General features: G+C 49.9%; 7 protein-coding genes across 7 annotated transcripts; 4 read left to right on the plus strand and 3 right to left on the minus strand.

Annotated features, from left to right (window-relative positions):
- Window positions 1-306: 306 nt before the first annotated feature.
- On the plus strand, window positions 307-2,542 carry STEHIDRAFT_110898 (uncharacterized protein; the record flags this gene model as incomplete). Its single annotated transcript, XM_007304040.1, has 13 exons — window positions 307-391; window positions 466-500; window positions 575-638; window positions 704-826; window positions 1,017-1,106; window positions 1,160-1,234; window positions 1,288-1,377; window positions 1,431-1,499; window positions 1,553-1,642; window positions 1,701-1,800; window positions 1,861-2,014; window positions 2,066-2,433; window positions 2,500-2,542. 13 exons carry the CDS (start codon window positions 307-309, stop codon window positions 2,540-2,542), a joined length of 1,386 nt encoding a protein of 461 aa, XP_007304102.1.
- Window positions 2,543-3,359: 817 nt separating this feature from the next.
- STEHIDRAFT_57908 (uncharacterized protein) lies at window positions 3,360-4,242 on the minus strand (the record flags this gene model as incomplete). Its single annotated transcript, XM_007303960.1, has 2 exons — window positions 3,360-3,867; window positions 3,932-4,242. 2 exons carry the CDS (start codon window positions 4,240-4,242, stop codon window positions 3,360-3,362), a joined length of 819 nt encoding a protein of 272 aa, XP_007304022.1.
- A 2,387-nt stretch (window positions 4,243-6,629) lies between these two features.
- Window positions 6,630-9,015, plus strand: STEHIDRAFT_57459 (FAD/NAD-P-binding domain-containing protein; the record flags this gene model as incomplete). Its single annotated transcript, XM_007303922.1, has 9 exons — window positions 6,630-6,788; window positions 6,857-6,915; window positions 7,090-7,423; window positions 7,697-7,832; window positions 7,938-8,007; window positions 8,068-8,112; window positions 8,269-8,433; window positions 8,558-8,674; window positions 8,778-9,015. 9 exons carry the CDS (start codon window positions 6,630-6,632, stop codon window positions 9,013-9,015), a joined length of 1,323 nt encoding a protein of 440 aa, XP_007303984.1.
- Window positions 9,016-10,143: 1,128 nt separating this feature from the next.
- Window positions 10,144-11,244, minus strand: STEHIDRAFT_110901 (uncharacterized protein; the record flags this gene model as incomplete). The annotated part of the gene is made up of 4 exons (XM_007304041.1): window positions 10,144-10,222; window positions 10,277-10,300; window positions 10,356-10,856; window positions 10,931-11,244. The coding sequence occupies 4 exons, from the start codon at window positions 11,242-11,244 to the stop codon at window positions 10,144-10,146; spliced, it is 918 nt and encodes a 305-aa protein (XP_007304103.1).
- Window positions 11,245-12,224: 980 nt separating this feature from the next.
- Window positions 12,225-14,424, plus strand: STEHIDRAFT_97016 (acetyl-CoA acetyl transferase). Its single transcript, XM_007304042.1, has 8 exons — window positions 12,225-12,410; window positions 12,483-12,780; window positions 12,850-13,061; window positions 13,127-13,295; window positions 13,411-13,517; window positions 13,598-13,684; window positions 13,832-13,964; window positions 14,102-14,424. The coding sequence occupies exons 1-8, from the start codon at window positions 12,291-12,293 to the stop codon at window positions 14,224-14,226; spliced, it is 1,251 nt and encodes a 416-aa protein (XP_007304104.1). The 5' UTR covers window positions 12,225-12,290; the 3' UTR covers window positions 14,227-14,424.
- A 712-nt stretch (window positions 14,425-15,136) lies between these two features.
- STEHIDRAFT_156702 (uncharacterized protein) lies at window positions 15,137-16,371 on the plus strand (the record flags this gene model as incomplete). Its single annotated transcript, XM_007304043.1, has 9 exons — window positions 15,137-15,165; window positions 15,220-15,254; window positions 15,311-15,483; window positions 15,587-15,662; window positions 15,720-15,817; window positions 15,881-15,969; window positions 16,030-16,037; window positions 16,112-16,237; window positions 16,301-16,371. 9 exons carry the CDS (start codon window positions 15,137-15,139, stop codon window positions 16,369-16,371), a joined length of 705 nt encoding a protein of 234 aa, XP_007304105.1.
- A 2,537-nt stretch (window positions 16,372-18,908) lies between these two features.
- STEHIDRAFT_156703 (uncharacterized protein) lies at window positions 18,909-21,185 on the minus strand (the record flags this gene model as incomplete). Its single annotated transcript, XM_007304044.1, has 12 exons — window positions 18,909-19,385; window positions 19,443-19,499; window positions 19,593-19,920; window positions 19,982-20,050; window positions 20,125-20,181; window positions 20,248-20,340; window positions 20,416-20,499; window positions 20,574-20,637; window positions 20,706-20,756; window positions 20,835-20,903; window positions 20,965-21,091; window positions 21,165-21,185. 12 exons carry the CDS (start codon window positions 21,183-21,185, stop codon window positions 18,909-18,911), a joined length of 1,497 nt encoding a protein of 498 aa, XP_007304106.1.
- Window positions 21,186-21,720: the final 535 nt, after the last annotated feature.

Raw genomic sequence — 21,720 nt, forward strand, 5'->3', positions numbered from 1 at the left:
CATTTACCATGTGTTCAATTTACTTATAGGGACGGAAAGAACAGTCTCACCGGAATCTCCATTTATGATCCATTGTTTTGCCATAGTGTTGTCACATTACATCGGCCAGGCCTTCGCATGCATTCAGTGTAAGGGCCGCGATCTTTATTTGAGAAATTAATTAGAATGATCAACTTCTCCCGCTCCGCATCTTAGTTGGCGTGGACACTGCATGTTCCAAATAACGTGTCTTCGCTTCTTTGTTGCATAAAGCCCTAAGCCCTTCATCCAATGGCCATGCTTATGCCCCCCTCCCTTTCGTATGTCATGGAGGTACAATATCTGCTGAGTATGTTACGAAAAGATTGGGTAAAATACAAGGGAATTGTCGGGTCTTTAGTTGCATCGAATGGTACGTGATACTCCGTACGGTTCTACGCCATGCATCACTTACCTTTTGACAGTTAATATATTTTTGTACCATAGAAGTATCAAGAATATGGACGCGGTCGTGTTCTCAGGTCAGCGAATCCAACGCACTCCCGTACATAGGATTCACCCATAAAATTGTTCAGATGATGTGACCGTACTCCAGACACAACTTCCAGTACAATGGGAGCGTTGTAAAGCGATGCATAAAACGATGATTGCAAATAACGGTCAGTTCGCCTCATGCTTATCTTCAATATGGTGTATTTACCTTACTTGATTCTACGTGCTTCAGTAAATGTTGTCACCTTTGCCGACGGAATGAATGCCGTGGACTCGCGTATACAATATATTCGCGACCTCAAAGAAAATACCTCGAGTTTGTCGGACCTGACGATGGTAACCGAGTCAGACAAAGGTGTGTCCTTGTATTCACTCGCGCCATCAAGGAAGATGTTACGAATGGAGGACCAATTACAGGGAATCAGGCTCATACGGTAGAGGAACGCGCAGCCACACTCTCATCGGATATGGGGGCCTATCATGACGCTTCTGGTTGGTAATTCTGTGCTCTCTAACGTGTCCAGCGTATGTAACAAAATCTTTAGACACAAAGGAAGAACCGAATCCACCGCTAAAATGGCCTAGCCCCGAGGGTAACGGAGCAATACCGGAGATCCTATCTCCAAGCCTTCCAGGTACTTTTCTTCCCCTTGGTATTCGAGGTCACTATGATAGACATCCATTACAGGGAATCAGCCTCATACCCTAGAGGAACACGCAGCCACACCCTCGTCGGACATGGGGCCCTCTCATGACGCTTCAGGTTGGTAATTCCGTGCTCTCTCACATGTCCAGCGTATGTAAAAAGATCTTTAGATACGGGGGAAGCATCGAATTCACCGCTAAAATGGCCTAAGCCTGAGGGCAACGGAGCGATACCGGACATCCCATCTCCAAGTCTTCCCGGTACGATTATGTTTCTTTGTATTCGATTTCACCTGATAGGGAACCAATTACAGGGAATCAGGCTCATGAGGAACGCGTAGCCACACCCTCATCGGACATGAGGGTCTCTCATGACGCTTCAGGTTGGTAACCTCATGCTCTCTAACATGCCCGGCGCATGTAACATAATATTTAGATACGGAGGAAGCATCGAATACACCGCTAAAATGGCCTAAGCCTGAGGGCAACGGAGCGATACCGGACATCCCATCTCCAAGTCTTCCAGGTACTATTCTTCTTTGTCTTTGCATTCGATGTCACCATGATAGACATCAATTATACAGCTAGGAGACAAATAGTAGATATATTTGGGTCGGGAAAAAAAGGAGTCCTATCATCTAAAGTCGGGCGCACGCGTCTTTCCGTGGAACAAACGGAAATACGGTTCGTGTATACTTCATATCGATGTTAGGCTGCACCTGTCCTGATGTTTAAGTTGCTCAGGTATCAAACCGTCACCGACGCTCAAGGAAGGGAATGCCATTATTGTGCTTTAGCTTTCCTAACTACCCTAGCCAAGGGTCAAAACAAAAGATTTTTGAGCTGTGTCATGGAATTTGACTTCCACAGCGATCAATCAGAAGCGCTATCTATCCAGGTAACTGGTGGTTTCTTCTCACCTACGCATGTCTAATTTAGGTCTCCATAGAGTGTCTTGCCGAGTAAGACTTTGGCAGAACCGCAAGGCAATCATCTCCCCGTGTTCTTCTCTACCGAGATTGGCTCGGTTATCCAGCTCAGTGCCATCCCCTTCAATTCAAATCTATCGCTTTCCGGAAAATGGTGCAGGACATTTACAATAGACTATTACTCGAAGTTCGAGACCGAAGGGAGCGGAGGATCTAAAATGGTTGTTCGTATGGAGGAGAACAAGACATCTCGCTGTGGTGCTCCGAGCCCCGCTTACTTCGCGGTTTTGTTGAGGCTTCCGACGGCAGAACGTGTTTTCAAGGCAAGCGTCAAGTTGGAGGCAAAGAGGTCAAGGAACGGTGCATTTGCGTTTACAGATACGATCAAGTACGTTGATCATGGCTTTTTTACAGACAGTCCGTATGTATCGGTGGCTAATGATTTATTTGGAAGGTGGAAAGAAGAAGTGACCTTTCGCGAGAACGGTATTAACTGACATTTTCACGAGATTCTCTGAAGTGCTGTTCATGACGTCGAGATGACAGTATAAAGAAATAAACTGGGCCCGTAGGCGAAGTAGAGGCGATGGGCGGAGAAATAAACAGTGGAGGGAATGAGAAGCTGCGAAAGCGTGCGTAGGCGTGAGTCTCCTATAGACTTTGACCGATACGAACAGAGAGATGGCTACGCCTATCGTGTTGGTATTTATCTGTGCGTATAGGGTCTAAGCAAGGGTTGTGCTGCCTAGCGATCCCGTGGTTGTCAAACAGTTGTGTTGTGACGTTCCTGACAATGATGAACATTTTTACACGTTCGCATCGTACCGCAGTCCCTCGGCCACAGTGGCTTGCATTTGAAGGTCATTGTCGAAGAGACGCATCGTAATGCAAGAACCCAACATATAAATTAAAATAAGGGATAGAGTACGAAAGCTGAACGAGTAGTAAGTAGGCTGCGTAGGGTTGACGATAGACTGTCCAGGAAACAAGAGGAAGAGATACATATTCCGGAAAGGTAGAGACTGAAGAGCTGAGAGACGAATAAAATGGCACTGTTTGCAACGGAAATCAAACAGAGTCGACTGTCTGAGCAATGGAACGTCTCTTCTCGCGTCCACGAGAAGTCTGCGTCGTTCGACGAAACCTGCTCCATGAACTGGACCTGAACGGAACGGTATGCACTTCGTCAATGTCACTACTTAAGACGCTGCGATTTTGAGCTCACCTGTGGCTACTATTATCCGTACGCTTGCTATAATGTGAGGAGTGGCGTCAGTACGTTCATTCACCAGACTTCCCCGATCTAAACAAAACTCACTCTGTATCTTTAGTCACAGGCGCGGCATCCCATGGTGGAACAGCATCGGGCAGCGGTTGACCCACATCCACTTCTTTTGGACCTCTCATCCCAGTCGTAACCTCCGTCTCCCTAAACGTCACCAACCTAAACAACGGGCAAAAACTCCTCTCGTCCTTCGCATCCACCTTTGACCTGAAGTTCCCCGCTGTAGAGCTCGTAACCCACCTGGCCTCCACACCCGCCTTCCCCTTAGCGGGAGACGCGGCCGGAGGTTCAGCAGATACACCGAGGTATAGGTCGCGAGAGTTGGAGGAGGTGAGGGCGCGGATGTAGGACGAGCAACGATGGACTTCGGAGACTATGACGCGGTTGGACATGGAGGGTTCTTTGGCGAGGAGGCGGAGGCTTCCGGGAGGATTGATCGTCCAGATTGTGTCGTTCTGCATGGCGAGGATGGCAGCAGGAGAAGAGTCAAAGTGGAAGCCGGCCTTGACGCTACATTTAGCAAGGGCTGGTGTGGTTCTGTAGTTATTCGGAAAGCTGTATAAGTATACTCGTAAAGAGAAGAAATAGAAAAACAGCGTACGACGAAATACTTGCGTCGAAGTCGATCTTCGTTGCATTACCCGAAACGAACCACGCCACGCCTCCCTCTTCCCCTTGTGAGCCATGCTCATGCGGTAGAGTGATGCCGAATTTCTCGGCCTGTCCGTTAGCGTAGATGTTACCCTCTTTCAGGAAAGTGCCCTTGCGGCGCCAGAAGAATAGTCCACTCCGCCCGGCCGTGATACGTCCATAGTCGCCTACGTCGATAGGGACCTCTGGATCCCAGCTGGCGTACTTTTTGGAGACGTCGAAGATGAGCCTGACGAACTGTCGCTCAGGATCAGCAGGCATGAGATGGAGAATTCAGGTCCACAGTATTGAATTGTATGCGTAGCGATCATCTTTATAGCACCAAACCTCATTATGTCTGTCTTCGTGGCAGGTAAAGAGGAGGAACTCAAACAACGCGCGTCTGCTTTCATCGTGGACAACGGTGTGAAGAAGACCTAATATCCAACGCGAGCATGCAAGGGCTAGTGCTTCATGTATCGAGGCGTAGGGTATGAATCACAGACTGGCCTCGGCAGCAGCGTGTTCTGCGAAGGAGCATTAGCATAGAGGCCGACGGCACCATGAGTAGGATGGAAACATGACGTCCGTTAAGAACGCTTGCGTGACGATAAGCCAAAGCGACACCTATACCCCAAGCACTTGCACTCCTAGAGGCCACAGAAGAACGTTCGGCAGATAGTTTACCATGAAATACGGTCAAATCACACGAAGAAGACGAAACCCAGTATCATTGCTTTCACTGCGACCCCTAAGACCGAAGATCATATAGAACGGAGGGAGTATGTGCTCTATCCATATTTTGGGCTATTAAGACCTCCTTGAAAGCTCAGGGAATCCAGCACTTGGCGGCATAAATTAGGAGACGGCTTCGTAGGTCATCCCTTCTGCAGACGGCCTTCCTAACGGTGTTTAGTGACACGAAAGTCAGGTCCGCAACGTGGCGAAGACTTCCGCCGCCTGTAAGCTGCTGAGACATGACGTTGGGGATGTAGTAGACACAAGCAGTAGAGTCGTTTCTTGGACGTAGGGCACGTATGCGACTTGGCATGGCCGTGGAGAAGTGGTGTGCAAGGTCTGAGTCAGTTTCAACGCGTTAAGTAAAAATGGCCGCTGTGTCCACGAATCGAGGATGCGACGGTGATGACCAGGTGAGTGCACAACGAGAACCAGGCCAAGCATGAAAGCGAGTCTTCCGCAAGTCTGACAGATGAAAGAAGTGCAGTATGGTTTGTGTCTCCGGGGTAAATGAAGGAATGGGTATGTTGCGAGCAGGTGCGTCTGAGCTTCTCCTATAGATCGTTGCGGTATACCGCGCCTGAACATGATGCATGACGCCTGTATACTCCAAGCATGCTTGCCGAAAGCCACTACATGCGGAAGTGCACTACAGTGAACATATGCGAAGGGTCGCAGGTGATCGGCTTAGCTTACAATGCCTTTGACCGAGGATATGTGAAGTTGCCAGCGAGGAGCGTGGAACAACGCACGAGCCGAAGATGAAGAGTAGCATGGTCTGTCTGGTCTCGCGCGATGACCGCGATTGAAACAAACACCTTCATCCACGATGCATTGAGTATGCAGATGGCCATTGTTTTTCACCATGGCTGATGGACTGACGAAAAACCCCTTGGCACCGAGGTAAAGATTGGTTCGTCGTAGCACTATGCTGATACCTAAAACTCCGAGGCGGTCCGGAAAGAACGTCCTTATTGAGATTGTCCCTGATGCGTTGATATGCTCCGATGGAGATTGTCTGGCATGTCTTGATATCCCATGAGTAGTACCAGATATCGTCGGAAATAGGTGTATATTCGATGAAGTCAGTGCGCCGGAGACCATACAAAGAGTCAAGGCAGGCGAAGGCCCCAAGTAAACGCTAGAGGTGGACGAAGCTTTGAGTGCGATAGATCAATAACTTTGAAGGATGCTTGCTAGGACGAGACGATACCGTCCTTGCTGTGTAGTCCGCGGAAGCGCAATGGGTGGGAGAGAAAAGACAACTCGCAGCCAACTCAAAACGCCGACCTTCGGGCTCTAGAGAACCCCAATCTGGGGTTAGGTCCATGTGAACTTATTTTTGGCCGCTAGCCAGCCGTTCATCGGCCTTCGACGCGCCCCAAAACGTCGACAGTGCGCTCATCGGACGCACGAACCATGCCACAAGGAGCCATCTCACCCTCGACGTTAACCATCGTGCTCTCGGTGGTGCCTTCGCTGTCATTCTTATCACCACGAGCTCGCCCAATGTGACGCCGTTTAGTATCGGTCTTTCCTGCTCAGGCTTTCCTCTGCTACTTGTTCTCTTGCGGCCAATCTTGCCGTCTTCGTGAATACATATGGTGCTATCTGGTCGTTTGATCTGTTCCGACCGTCGCACTTCATGTGCTGAAAATGTACAGGTTTTCAGCTTCTCTCGATGTGCCGCGTTATCTTGTCTGCCACAAAACTCAATCCTTGGGATCTTCAAGCGAGAAATGCCCGGTGGTCGCACTCGGTCAGTCGTTTAATTGGTGATTTTCAGGATATATACCATGACACAACGCGCTGCATGTACTTATTGCCGCTCTAGCTCATAGACCAAGCACAACATTATGCCTTCAGATTTTCCAACGTTGAATACATCTCCGACCATACCGTCGTCTTTGTCTGCAGAAACACTTGGATTAATGGGCTACGCACAAACGCTTCCACCTCATTCATCTGGCGTGAGCATAATCATAGTAGGTTGTGGCTTCGCTGGGCTTGCGTGTGCGATAGAGAGCGTGAGGAAGGGACATAAGGTAGTTGTGCTGGAGAAGTACAAACAACTGAAGATGCTGGGAGATGTAAGTTCTTCTCCTAATACTGACGTTTCTTTGATATTGATGTGCCTTATTGGTGTGGTGAATGTTAGATGATCTCATTTGGTTTCAACACTGGGCGATTCTTTATGCGATGGGGCTTACATGAGAAGTGCGTTGGCGGTCATCTTTTTTTGAACATAATATGGCTTCACCACCTCCTCGCGCCTCCTTACTGCAGAGTGGTTACACATACTGACGACCCTGTCCACCTTTCCCACCCTCGAATGCTCCCTTCGAATTCTCTATCCGCCTGAAATGCGTCATTTGCATCGATTCATCACAGGATTCGCGCCCTTTGCGCGCACGCCTCTTTCTTCCACATTCACTCTCACACGGGCGGTCTTGTATCTACCCAACCCCTCCCTCAAGGTCTGTACAACTCGTGGCAGTACAACGGTAATCGCGGTGAGATCTATGAAGTTCTGCTACGCTACGCCCAATCTATCGGGGTCACAGTTCGATTCGGACAAAGCGTGGAAGAGTACTACGAGGCTGAGGCTGAAGGCGAAGAGGGAGGAAGAGGAAGAGCAGGCGTCGTTGTAAATGGAGGACGGATGGAAGCGGATATTGTTGTAGGTGCGGATGGTGTAAAGAGCGCTGCTAGGAAGCTAGTCTTGGTGAGTTTTCCTCGACAACATCCGTCTTTGACCGGCTCATTTGTGCCATATTTTCTGTGGTCCGCAAACACTCTCATGCCACTGTCCTTTTCCACCTTCCTCCCATTAAAATTGCTAATGCTGTTGTTTTCTTGTCTTTCCATTTCGTATCTCTTTGTCTTCCGACGAATTCCATCCACCCACTATCGATACCCACATTTCGGCTCCGTTACATTGCCTACCGCTACCGTCGCCATCGCCATCACCCCCATCTACGCATGTAATCAAAAAAAGGGCCATGAAGACAAACCCGTCTCCTCTGGTTACGCGATATATCGCGTCTGGTACGACGCCGTCAAAGCTGGAATATCAGACGATCCGCTCACGGAATACTTGGGACGAGAGCAGGACGTTCTTTACGGCTGGATCGGTATGGGATTTCCCTTCTACATGACCTTGTCCTACCTCAGCTTGTCTTGCTTTTGCTGTCTACTGAACTGTGTTGTATCAATCGCTTGGTGGATGCTCGATGTAGGTCGAGATATGCACTTTCTGGCGGCGAACTGCAAGAAAGGGGCAGCCGTGAGCTGTATATTGATGCATCCGTACGCTTGTCGCCTTATACAGCAACCTAACCTGCCCGTTGATGCCTTAGGCGTATCTAGTGACCATGCAGATATCAAGGAATCGTGGTCATTCCCAGCGAAGAAGTCAGATATCCTGGCGCTCATCAACCCCGATACTCTACCTCCAACTCCTTCGCATTCGAACGGCGTCACCCCTCCACACTCACCGCTCTCTTCCCCCTCTGCCCTCGGAAATGGAACCTCCGAGCGCAACCCTTCGCCCCCACCTCGCGAATGCAGTCCTCTTCGTGGAGGTTGGGATCCCCGCTGCGCCGCGATCATCTCCAAAGCTCCACCCGAATGCATGGTAGATTGGAAGATCGTGTATCGGGAGCCTATGGAGACTTGGGTCAGCCCAATGGGAAGGATGTGTCTCATTGGAGACGCTGCTCATCCTTTCTTGCCGTACGTCTGTTTCTTCCTTCCCGTCCGGCGTCGTTGGAACTTCCCGTATGGTTCGTTCTCGTGCAGGTTTTCGGGGTGAGCTGATCTATTCTCGGCGGTTGGATGATAATTATGGGTCATGTAGGACCTCGGCGCAAGGAGCATCCCAAGCGGTTGAAGACGGTGTAGCTTTAGCGGCCTGTCTGCAACTTGCAGGCAAGGATGACATCCCGTTGGCGGTAAGTACATGGGAAGCACTCAGGTGAGTTCAAGGCCTTAGCTCAGAAGGCGTACTTCCTCCAGCCCAATCGATCGATTACCGGTAAGAATACCCTCATTGCTCACGCCGGAACTTGTGTACACAGGTATGAACGCGTTCTCTTGGCCCTGAAGCTTGGCGAATCGACGCACGAAAAATGGCACCGTCGGCCCTCCAATGCCTCCGCTGAGGAATCGGAAGTGGACCTCCCCCAACCCGAATGGTTGTTCGACTTCGATGCAGAGCGTGATGTGTACGAGAGATGGAACGACACAAGTACCCGGATTAGGAAGGGCGGGTATCAGAAACCGGGGGTTCAGAGGAGCAATATACCGAGTGTGTGAATAACTTTGTACATGCGAAGTACACAAGGTAGTGGGTGCGGCTACATGGCTTTGATTGAGGGGTTTATACTAGTATTTTTATCAAGGCGTTGTCACTTCGCTGCACAGGATTTATTCTCATACGCATACAACACTTACATACAGAGGAAGATGTAAGACGACTATGCTCACTTCTCTGAGGACCTTCGAAGGATCGGTCAAAGAATCTCTCCATGCCGTATGTTTGCCGTTGAATGAGCGATTGTCGTCGCTTGTAACCGAGTTAATAGAACGACCGAAGACTTTGATGAGCGACGAAAATAGTATTCTTCCATGTAGCCTTCGCTCTTGGACGACTCAGGGCACAATGTTACTCGGGCATTTATAGGGTGCGTGAGTCGAGAGCGCAGCCGAACGAGAACAAAATTCCCAACCTTGTGTACGTTGAACCTGCACGATTAATGCGTGAAAAAGTAATTTAACCAATGTGCCGAATGACCTACTGCCCACCATGCTTTAAAGGAGGTCATGCCTCTCGCCTATAAAACCTGAAACCAAATCAGCATTGTACAGTATCGACGTTCACAGAGGCCTCCGTTGGCGATAACACAGAACCTCGGTAGGGATGATCGATTCGGGCTTAGGTCGAACCACTGTCCGATAGGACGTGCGTGAATCGTGCAAAACTCTCTTCCCGATTGTTGAGACAGGCAACCTTTTGAATAGTCGTGACGATGAAAAATCCCACCTCCATTCGTCAGTACGGTACGCCCTCTTCGCGCATCACGAACAAGGGATCAAACACCCCTGCTGAAGCGATATTTGTCTTAGCAAAACCAGCAAGGTTACTCCATATTACATGGCTCAGGATTAACAAGATGCGAGTCCTCCATGCCGTTCGCTTATTCGGAAAATCAGACGTATTCTGGTCGCTCCTCAGATATTTCTGACGAGATGGATTCCAGCATAGCGAAGGAACGGATGTATTTCGGAAGGGTAATTGCATGAAACAATAGGCAAATTAGAGGGCAAACACGAGCCTGATGAGGACTCCATATCCATTTAAATCCCGTAGGACCATACCAGTGTATACACCCGGATAAGCCAATAATATGAGGTCGTCACGGTGGAAAAGCTATGGTGCTTCATTCATATTTCTCGCTCATCGGGATCTTCTTCTTCAAGGCTTTGTTGTCCAGTGGGAGGCCGAGGAGTTGTGGTCCGGGACCTATTGCAAAGTGTTTATAACAATAACGTTGAGTAGAGGAAATATAAGTCTCACCGAGGCCCTCGCCAAAATGAAGATCTGTCACATCCATGTTTAGACACGCATGAGGCTATCCAATGAGGAACAGACTGACCGCGATATTCGTTGCTTATCAACGATGTCCCATGGTGGAACAGCGTCAGGCAGGGATTGTGTCAGGTCCTCCTCCTCTGCGCCTCTCAAACCAGTCGTCACATCTGTCCCTCTGAACGATACCAACCGAAAAAGGGGGTAAAAGCTCCGCTCTCCATTCGCATCCAATTTCGACCGAAAGTTCCCCGCAGAGTAGCTGGTCACCCATTTTCCCTCAACGGCGACCTCGCCTACATTAACTGGGGCAGGAGGTTGTGCAGATAGACCACAGAATATGTCCCGATCTTTGGATGAGGTGAGAGCGCGCATGTAGGAAGAACACCGGTGAACTTCCGACACGATTACACGGTTGGCCATTGTGGGATGTTTAGACAGTTCCCGAAGAGATCCAGGTGGGTCAATGGTCGAGATGGTGTCGTTTTGCATGGCGAGGATCGCACCGGGAGAGGAGAAGAAGTGAAATCCAGCTTTTACTCCGCACTCTGCAAAAGCTGGGATTGTTCTAGTACGAGCGCCTTCTATTAGAAAGCAGAGAAGAAACAAAGATAATTGTGAAAATGAAAGAGACCCACGTACGTCGAAAGGTTAACATCAAAATCAATCTTCACCGCGTTCTGCGAGACGATCCATGCCACGCCTGTCCCATCTGCTTGAACACCATGCTCGTTCGGTGACGGAATCTCGAAATCCTTCGCCTTTCCGTCCTTGTAAATGTTTCCCTCCTTCAGAAAAATCCCCTTACGCCTACGCCAAAACCAAAAGCCTTTATTGCCCGATGTAATACGGCCATAGTCACCGACCTCGATAGGGACTTCTGGGTCCCAGCTGGCGTATTTTCCTGATGCATCGAAGATGAGCCTCACGAATTGCCGCTCCGCGTCGTTGCGCATAATTGAGAAGAAATGGCCCCGTGCAGGTATGGGAGGGCGCAGAAGGGTAAGCATGGGCGATACCGATGTCGAGTACTTATAAGTAAGTTCATCCGACCTCTGACACAGGTACCTTGTCAGTAGGCTGTGTGTTGCCAGTGTATAGTTTTTAGGCCAATGCTTGTGGCAATACGCTTTCCTCCCGACTAAAGATACACCGTGCATCCTACGATAGCCTGCTGTCGCGCACCCAGACCAACCCGTGCAGTCGAGAAAGGTATATCAGTCTCTTGGGACAGAGACATTGCTTCACAGCCCTGTCATCATCAGACCGTTTCGTTCTGAGACTCGCCGAGATTGCACCCTATTGCACCGCACTGGAAAAAAAACCACCCTTCGGGCGCCTGGAGGTGTGGGGAGGAGTTTACAGCCTGCGGAGTGCTCCCTGACAAAAAAAATAGTTGGTTACTCACCTCAAGATTTTCACTACCACGGCATATCTCGAATGGGCCAATGTGCTGCCCGAGATCAGACGTTGACGTCGAGATGAAGAAAGTAAACACAGGCTATAGCCTTACATAGATACTCCAAAATGGCGACGACTTCTTTATCTCTCGGGGAACTACGTCGCCACTGAGGAGATAATGTGGTATATTTTGCGCTCAGGCAATCTTCCGTCCAACTTCAAGAAACCATCGTACTGTACTAGGGCGGACTCAAGCTTGGCTCAAGCTCAACTCAATCGTTCGGTCGACCGGACGAAGCCATATCGCGTCATTAACAAAAGCAATTCGAGATGATGAAAAGAAATATACGGCGGTGTATATGATGACGGCCGTTGAGAGCGAGCGAAGTGAAGGGAGGTGACGGTTGTTGTGTAGTGTGGCGTCTGATTTCTCGTCCTTTGCCTGTGAATACGAATTTCAAATGTGGCCCTCGGTCAACAGGCAACGCGATTTCACATGCCCGCTCGCACTCCCCGCACTTTATAACCGACCACCAAGTCTGATATCCTCACTTCGAGCTCCCCTCATCTTTGTCCTTTCTCTATTATCGTCCAGCACAATATGTCGTCTATTACCGAAAGAATTACACAATTTGTTTCGCCCACCGGAAAGGGCGCTGCTCTCGCAAAGAACGATAATGACGTCGTCATCGTATCTGCTGTTCGGACAGCTATGACCAAGGTGCGTGGTCGTCTTACTCCCTACGACTACCCAGTGGTCTTATAAATCATCTCGCCTTACCCACGAAAATAGGCTAGGAAAGGTGGTTTCAAGTCCACTCACCCCGAAGAACTTCTCTCCGCCGTCCTACGCGCATCATACACCACCGCCCTCCCCAAACCGCTCGACCCGGCTCTCATCCAAGATATCTCGGTTGGAAATGTCTTACCCGCAGGCGGAGGCGCGACAGCAGCACGTATGGCCGCACTACACGCTGGAATCCCGATTGGAACCCCAATAGCGACGGTGAACAGGCAATGCTCGAGTGGATTGACGGCGGTGAACCAGATTGCAGGGCAGATTGCGACGGGACAGATTGATATTGGAATTGGTACGTCTCTCTATGCATTTGAATCGTTCAAGAGCGGTCCTAATTCAGCTCGAATGCTGTCCTACGTAGGTGCCGGTGTCGAGTCAATGACCTTTGGCTACGGTCCCGCTGCTCAGCCTGCGTCCTACTCCTCCGAAGTCCTATCACATCCGGCGGCTGAGGACTGCTTGATTCCAATGGGAATTACTTCGGAGAATGTTGCAAAGGAGTACGGTATCTCAAGAGAAGCTCAGGATAAGTTCGCCGCCAGGAGTTTCCAAAAGGCTGCTGAGGCTCAGAAGGTACTTGGTCCATCTGTCACGACTCGCCGACTCGCGCTCATCTCAAATGTCATGTGCGTCTCCAGGCTGGTAAATTTAAAGACGAGATTATCCCCGTTTCCGTGAAAATCGGCGACGACGAGAACGCGAAGACAGTGATTGTCGATGCGGACGATGGTGTCAGAGCGGGCGTCACTGCAGAGAGCCTCGGCAAACTCAGGCCAGCATTCGATGAAAACGGCTCGACTCACGCTGGTGAGCTGATTCCCTCTGTCTGAATGTTGACACGGTAGCTGATCGTGCTTTTCTACTGTCTCGAATTGTTTTGCCTGGTTGTGTGGCGTATATTGTGGCATGCGTATGTGAACAGGCAACGCTTCGCAGGTGTCGGATGGTGCTGCTGCTGTCCTCCTCGCCCGAAGATCTGTCGCGAAACAGCTCGGTCTACCGATCTTGGGCAAGTTTGTTGGTGCTCAGGTAAGGACTTCTTACTTGCTCGACCCTTGTCTCTTGCGACTTTATTGTCTATGTGGTGTTGATTTTTCTTTGTTCTGTAGGTCGTCGGCGTCCCACCACATATCATGGGTGTTGGTCCCGCCTTCGCGATTCCGAAGGTTCTCGAAAAGACTGGTCTGAGCAAAGATGTACGTTTTACACCCTCTCCATATTCCTTGCTTCATCCATCCATCTATTTGACCAATTGATCATCTATCGTATCGCCACGCCATTCGATTCGAAGTTGTATTTTTCTCTTTGAGTTCGTTCACTGATACACGCATGCTTTCGCATAGGACGTCGACTTCTTCGAGATCAACGAGGCCTTCGCCAGTCAGGCGATCTACTCAATTGACACAGTCGGCATCCCATACGAGAAAGTTAACGTCAACGGCGGTGCAATCGCCATGGGACACCCGCTTGGATGCAGTGCGTTCTTCGTTCCTCGTTCCCATATCCACCCGCCCTTTTCTCCTCGTCCTCTGTCATCTTCCCGTCCTTTGATGCCCTGTCGTATACGACGCTGACGTCTCCCCTTCTGTCGTCATGTTAATGTTACTCCACAGCCGGTGCCCGTCAGATCGCGACAGGATTGAACATCGCGAAGCAGACGGGCGGGAAGATCTTCGTGACGAGTATGTGTATCGGGAGCGGGATGGGCATGGCCGCTGTGTTTACGAGCGAGCAATGATCGCTGCTCTGGCCGTTTTGCCTCCGCGATCGAACATACCCACACATTGGCTTTTTATTGTGTAGTGAGTAGACGACGGCTCGAAGCCAAGATGAGAGCCGTTGGGTGGATGTCACCTCGGATGTGTTGTACGGTATTTTTATGTTTTTCAACACTTTGTTGCCAGGATCTGTTGGTTCTGTATGACGCTGTATTTCCATTCTCGTCTTGAGTCTTGTTTGAGGGCTCGGGGTAGGTAAGTCTTACTTCCTGATGTGAATTCGAAATCGCGCTACCTCCGTATGACGAGCAACCAAGCTCTGTCAGCCCGACGAGGTGCGAGTGAGTACGCCACAGTGGCGCTTTCCTTCTAACGTTCGTCACGGTAGACCTAACCCCAATACAGGGTTATATACGCACATTGGCGGAACCGTGCAAGAGATTTGCCACCCACCTCCACAACGACAAAGGCTCTCGGACTCTGAAGAAGACTATACCTGGTTGCACTCAGCCTCTCGCCGTATGATCTATAGGATCTCCCTTTGGTCGTCAAGATGGTCGGCGCAAGTAATCCGTTGATGCCAGCACGCGTACGCGCCTCGATGGGTCGACTACTGGCCAAGCCTGAGTTCAACCAGACGCTGTCTCCACAGTGCATGTCGATGTCTTTGGAATCTCGAGTACAAGTCTATCTGGCCATCACATCTTTGTTATGTTTATATTCGTCGTCACCTAACGCGAACCGAACGCGAGACCATAACCGAACACCGCCCCTCCTGAGAGTCAACCTCCACTTTATGTTCGTATCAAGAATTTGTTCGTAGGATCTTCGCGCCCCTATGTGTATACACCGCACAGCAGATAGAAAAACTAGTCTCATAAGAGGCATGAACTGTGTACCTTCCTGCTTGAACTGCATTCGCCAGCTGTGATGGATGGGGCACCTTTGCAGTCCCAATTGTGCGTTCATCGTACCCTGTTCTCTCCGCCGCTCATTCTGACTTTTGACCTTAGGAACACGAACTTCACCTTATCGCCCATTTATTTCAGTAAATACAGTCTCTATTACTCCTCGACGCCATCTATCTCTAACGAGCTCCTGTAGCGATCTTCTTCTACGACTATGTTTTGACTTTGGGCTCAGAAGTTCGCTACTTCTGGCCACCCCGAAATCGCCTGACATGGCCTTCCTTTTTATTTTTTCTGAACCGTTACTTGTCACTTCTTGGTAACATCCTGTTTGCCATCGAGGATTTCATGAATCCTGTCAATTTCGCGGTGCGTACTTCTCATCTGCGCCCTCTTCAGTATGAACTCGACACTTATTACTTCGTAGCTGTGAGTAATGTGTTACAAAACTATGATGCACATTTTCACCTAGTGCATGTCGTTCAGCTGCCGAAAGTTACAGAAGGCGAACCAACCTTATGTCTCTGTCACTCAGATCGTCGTCTGCGGTATGCTTGGCCTATTATCTTATGAAGAGCCTATCTGACCAACGGCGTTATTCACAGTGCTCTGCATCTTTCGCGTCTCGGCTATGTACAATCACCATCGCGCAGTATTGAGCACCCTTATCTCCTATGGCTGTCTGATGTTGGCCATAGCCATGGTCTGTATTTTCCACCTGGGTACTTTGCAACTTTCTCACATCGTTCGGATGTTGGTTGTGCAGTGGATTGTTATATCAGGAAGTGAAGGACTGCCACCGATGTTGATGGACCCAGGCGTACCCGGCTGCAATACCATGGTCACGGAAGCACAGTAAGCTCTGAGACTTCTACGTTTCAGGTACGCATACAGACTAACCTTCTCACCTTCCAGGGCTAAACGTAGGTCACCATTGCCCAACAAAGTCTCGAATATCAGAGATAGATATCGCAGGTCATTGATGAGCGTCATCCAGAGTACCTCGTTCCTTGGGCCTTAGTCCTAGGATTTGACGCGCTGGTCTTCGGGTTGACGCTCGTCAAAGCCTCCAAGATCGGATGGGAATCCCCAACGCACCTGGCCAATGTCCTTGCCCGCGACGGTGAACTTCATCTTTCTGCTTCAAAAATAGCGGTGTTCTGACGACGTCTTGATAACATTACAGGAACCATGTGGGCTTGCTCAATTCTCGCTGGTCAATCGTCAGATCAGTTCAGCTGGTCAACTCGGCGGTAAGCGCGGGTGGCTGTGTCCCGCTGATGAAGTTTCTCATGCGGGTGGCCGTGCAAACCCCATCCCCTGGTTTATTCACACAATATCCCAGATACCGTACTGGGTGCATTTACACGTATGTTCAAGCTAGCGGGAATTACTGTATAGGATATAAAACACCCCTTTCGTGGGTGCTAATGTCAGTTCAAGGCTCCACAGCCAACTTGGCTTGCTGTGTGTAAGGGGCGGCTAGGGATACAGTGTGGCACTCAATATGAGTGGGCCACATCTATCCTAGGCACCACTTCCGCGTTGCTGTCTATATATCTTGAAGTGCCGGGCGATCGATCTTATCTTATCACGCACGCTTGTTTGCTCCTGGCAAACAAGCCAGATCTCGTATATATATTCATGGACTCTCATATGTACTCGGTATCTTACTTGTAACCTTCGTACCTCTTGGAATACCATCCGCACCCTCGACGGGCAGGCGGGTACCGTTCTCTCAGGCGCGAATACCTCAAGACCAAGACCCCAACCTCTTTCACTGTGTGAGAGGTCCACGGTGCCATACCACAATGTTTGAAACCAGTGAGAACTCGGATGGTGAGCACAACCTCCGCCAATGCCATTTCTTCATTTGGCGATAAAAACCATCACACAACCATCCAGAGTGATATATTCTGAACCTTAACTAAGACTCCAACTATTTAATGTATTTACTATGTATACATGGTTAATACCATATACCCTATACATGTATGTATGGGGGTCGGTGTATTCTGTACATAAATAGTATGTACATGGTATATACAGTTTTACTATGAACCAAAAAGTATTGAAGATTGTGGATTCAGCAGGGTGCTGGAAGGTCATAAAGCACCTGATAAAAGTGCTCCTCTTTACTCAGATCTTCAAGCTACCCAATGTCTTTAGAGTGAATATGGTAAAAGTTAAGATAATATTAGGTGCTTCATTGTCAACTTAATAGCGAAGGCTTCGGTTAATTCTTGATAGGACAAGACTCCTTGCATTTTTTTCGATCCCTCGTGAACAGTCCTAGATGTCATGACCTTTTGTCATTTCCATGCCTTTTCTATTATTTCCTGGTGGGTGCCACAGTTGGGCCACACTTTTCCGAGTTTCTGTGCCACTGTGGCCTGGGTTTGGTTGTGTTTGGTTCTGGCTAGTATATAAACCTACCTACTTCCTGTTTTGTACTCTAGTCTTGAGATCGTCAGTCTCCCCCCTATACAACCTTTTCCTCGCCCTTGGTGTGTGTTTCTGAGTGAGAGATCGCCTGCCAGCAACCCCTCTTTGTAGGATATGGTTGTTCTGGTGTGGTCGTGACACTAGATTGAGACTGATAGTCATCCAGTATTATCAGTAGCTAGTGCATTAGCAAGAATGATCCTAACACAGCTTGGCTAGGGTTTGACACGGGTCTGACCGGTTGACTACCATACCCATACCCGCTGGACCTGTACCTGCAAGACCGTGGGTTTTATGCCTGGGTCCTGGTCAATCAATTCATCAAAATGTCAAATAAATATGCAAACACACAGAAGCACCACTTTGAGTGCTCTGGGACACCACAGACCACTCAAGCATTGATCGAAAGGTGATCAAGATTCATGGGTCTGGGAAGGTCAAACCCAAACCCAAACCCGTACCTGTACCGTGCGGGTACTGGTCCAAAACACCACGGGTATTTGTGTACCCGTGGTGAACACTAGGCTTCGCCTAGCCTAGGGGATATTTGTTGTTTGTGAAAGTTCCTTGCCTGACAAGGGTTCAAATCTAGCCTATCCTCCCTGAAGACAGGTTAAGCTTAGGCAAGGTCTGGGTGAAGTTCATATCTTGAACAACAAAAACTATCACCAGCATTCCAGACTTGCTTCAACCCAAGACCCAGAGCATGTATTATTTATCCATTTATAACCATTTAATGAGGTATATACTATTTACTATACATGTACATACTATATACTATGTATGTACGGGATTTTCGTACATGTATAGTAAATGGTTGGAGCCTTAACCTTAACCCAAGGTTTGCCGCGTATTTCTGATGTAACGACATGACAAGCGCTCAGGAATCCGCGCTCGTCGCCGAGTTCACCCAGCTGAACTGAACTGACGATTGACCAGTGAGAATTGAGCAAGCCCTGTATTAGTAATTTCGAACTTTTTTCAATCACATGCAGAATATTTGGACCAATTCAGACATTATGATTCGCGGCAGTAAAGTAAGCAATGAAATACATGACACTCTGACCGTGAAAATAAAAGAGCAAAGAACGAACGTCTGTAAGGTCGAGACAATTGAGAATGGTTGGGGGGCCAAAAACACATAAAGCAAAAATAGGGTATAAGCTGGTGAAGAACGAAAATCTGCGCGCATTGTCAATAAAAGAGCAAAGAACGGACGTCTGTAAGGTCGAGACAATTGAGAACGGTCGGCGGGCCAAAAACACGTAAAGCCCGAATAGGGTATAAGCAGCAGAAGAACGAAAATCTGCGCGCATTGTAAGTCGACGCAAGAAAAAAGAGGCATGCTATCAAGCAGCACGAGAGAGTTTCGCCGGTGCCAGAAGGCCATCGGAGTCCGTAGTAAGCACGCGCTTCCTCTTCATCGCAGCCACAGGGCGGGGCTTAGCCGCCTCAACAACGCGGATCTTGACAATGTCAGCAACGTAGATGTTGCTACCACTGCCACTCCCCGGACGGGGCCCGATGTAGTAATGCTTCAGACCGAACGTCAAGATGACTATGGCACCCTGAAGCTTCGCGCGATAGTCCTTCGGTAAGATGACGCGACCGTCGATGTCGTATGCGGGAAGGGGGTTGTAGACGTGGGTGTCCTTGATGGCCTTGAGTTCCGCGGCGGCATTCGTGCTGTTGGTCGGTATGTTCTCCAACCTGAAAACGTCCTCGACTGGACTCACAGGGAGGCCATCATCATTGAGGGAGAATGCATGAAAACAGAGAGACGACCCACCTAAATCACCGTCGTCCTCATCGTAGCATTCCTTGGCCTACAGGGCAGAAGGATTAGAATCGACACCATGGTAGATGAAGTGATGGGTACGCACAGAGAACGGACGGTGCGAGAACTTGCAGTTCGTCTTCGGCAAGAAGCCACCGTAGGCCTGACCAGGGACCACGATGACCGCCGAGAGTTTGTCGACGTTGGCGACGGCCGTCTTTCATAATGGCTGGAACGCAGCCGTAGAGGGCATCACAAGCTTGAGCGATGCCTTCGCATCGGTGATCGCGGCGGTGAAACGAGTGGGCCCTCGGTAGCCGGCAGTCGGGTCCGCCCAAAAGTCGTCATAGGCGACCTGACCGAGGATCATGAGGGCGGCAGGATCAGTGGACGGCGCAGGAGCGGCACCGGCCATGGCGACCATGTTTGCTCGTTCCTGGCGTATCCAGGACACGGAGTCCTGAGCCGCAAAGGAGACGTTCCCCGTGAACAAAGGCAGGCCGTGGAGGTGATCGACAACTACCTCAGACTCGAGAGCGGGGGCGGTGGAGCCCATAGGGATGTTGCTGCTGTTGGTAGATGCCCTGCAAAAAGAAGACATCAGTGTGAGCTTTCTACGGAACGCTGACCAGCAAAAACACTCACCCTCCCTGTGGACCACTGGTCCCACCAGAGGCAGTAGCGTTCAAGCCCTCGTTAGGCGTCATCGTTGAGCTAGAACGGGAAGCACACGGAGTCACAGTCAGAAAAAAGCCCATCATCGTTTGATGTGATGAGGAAGGACGTACATGGGGGTCATCACATTGTTGCCATCGTCAGTCCCGTCCTGCGCGTGCGCAATGGCTCTAAACAGACCGATACGAAGTCAGTGTAATGCACGAATGCCGCGGGAACGCGTGCAGCGGACACACCTCTCATTCGCATCCTCACTGATGGCCATTTCCATTGCCATCAACTGTGCATTCTCGGCGGTCTTCTCCTGCTCGGTGATAGCGTCAACAGGCCTGTCAAGACATAGCATAATGGTGACAGTCCTCATCAGACGACGCAACCGCGAATCATCACTCACTGATACGTACCTGCCAGGAGGGGGGATGTTGGGATTGTCGCTGTACAACGGTATGAAAGTCTTCACCGCGCAAGCTACCTCCTTGGTGCTCGTCCTTGAGATGCATAGACCTCAGAGTCAGCCTGTGATGGACATGATCGCATGAAGTCAGAGGACCAGAGAACTCACTGTTTCGTTGGCAAACGTCCCGCAGCGTCATCAAGAGCACTAGTGGCCGCCTTGGGCGGCGCCACTATGAATGTCCGATGTACATCATCAGTCCAAGATATCGGTAGGAATAGTATGACTGGAAAAACACACCAAGTTCAGCGTCCTCGCCAGTGACCAGAAGGACCGAGGAGGTTTTCGCGACTATATGTACAGGAAGGCATAACAGTGAGACAGGTGGAACTCTCATCAAACACCATGAAATACCGCAGAGATGCTTACCGCCAACAATCTCTGAGGAGTCTTCACCCACAACAGTCTGCGAGGACGGGGGGGTAGTTGTCTGGAGGTCTATGTCATTGCCATGTCAGCAGTGAAGACGCGATGGAGTTGAAGCTCGAACGGTACCAACCAGTCAACGGGCTGGCCTCACGATCGTCTACAGAACCAGACAGCGTGGAAGAGGGAGCCGTGATACCGACAGCCGGCTCTGGAACCGGCAAAGCGTTAGAGCCTACAGCAAGCGCCGACGACGTGTCCTAAAGAATGTTTCGATCAGACACGAGGCGGACAGCGCGCGCGAGTGGTGGCTCAGTTAACTCACCTTTCTACCCAGGCGTAGATGTAAGCCATTTATAAAGGTACCTGCTAGTAAGGATAGGATTCTTTACAAAGGTTCCTCTGGCCCAAGAATTATAAATGCCAGTACTGGGCTGGCTACTGGGGCGGCCGGGGGGTGATTCTGGGTGGCCGGGTGGCCCAGGGTGACGGGGTAGGGTGTTCCGGGGTGGTCCTGGGGGTAGGGTAGGGGGTAGGGGATGAGGTAGGGATGCTGGGGAATGGGTACAGCGGGTAGGTAGGGCGTATACGCTGAAACGGGCAGGGTTATATATGGATAAAATGGGGAATATGGGCAGGGATGATGGCAGGGTGAATAGGGATGGAACGGTGGCCGATAAAAATACGGAAAAATGGTAGAATAATAGTAGGGATGCTAGGGTGGGGGTACTGGATACCCGGGGGTAGATCGGTAGGGGAAACGGGGTGATCTGGGGGTATTTCGGTAACTTTGCGAGTTTTGTGAATTAGGACGAACAGATCGCATTGCCGGGTGTCATTTCAATGGAATTGACGTATAAAACGTAAATTGTGGCCCAATTTCGGCAAC

The sequence above is a fragment of the Stereum hirsutum genome (assembly GCF_000264905.1).
Source record: "Stereum hirsutum FP-91666 SS1 unplaced genomic scaffold STEHIscaffold_7, whole genome shotgun sequence".
Lineage (NCBI taxonomy): Eukaryota > Fungi > Basidiomycota > Agaricomycetes > Russulales > Stereaceae > Stereum > Stereum hirsutum.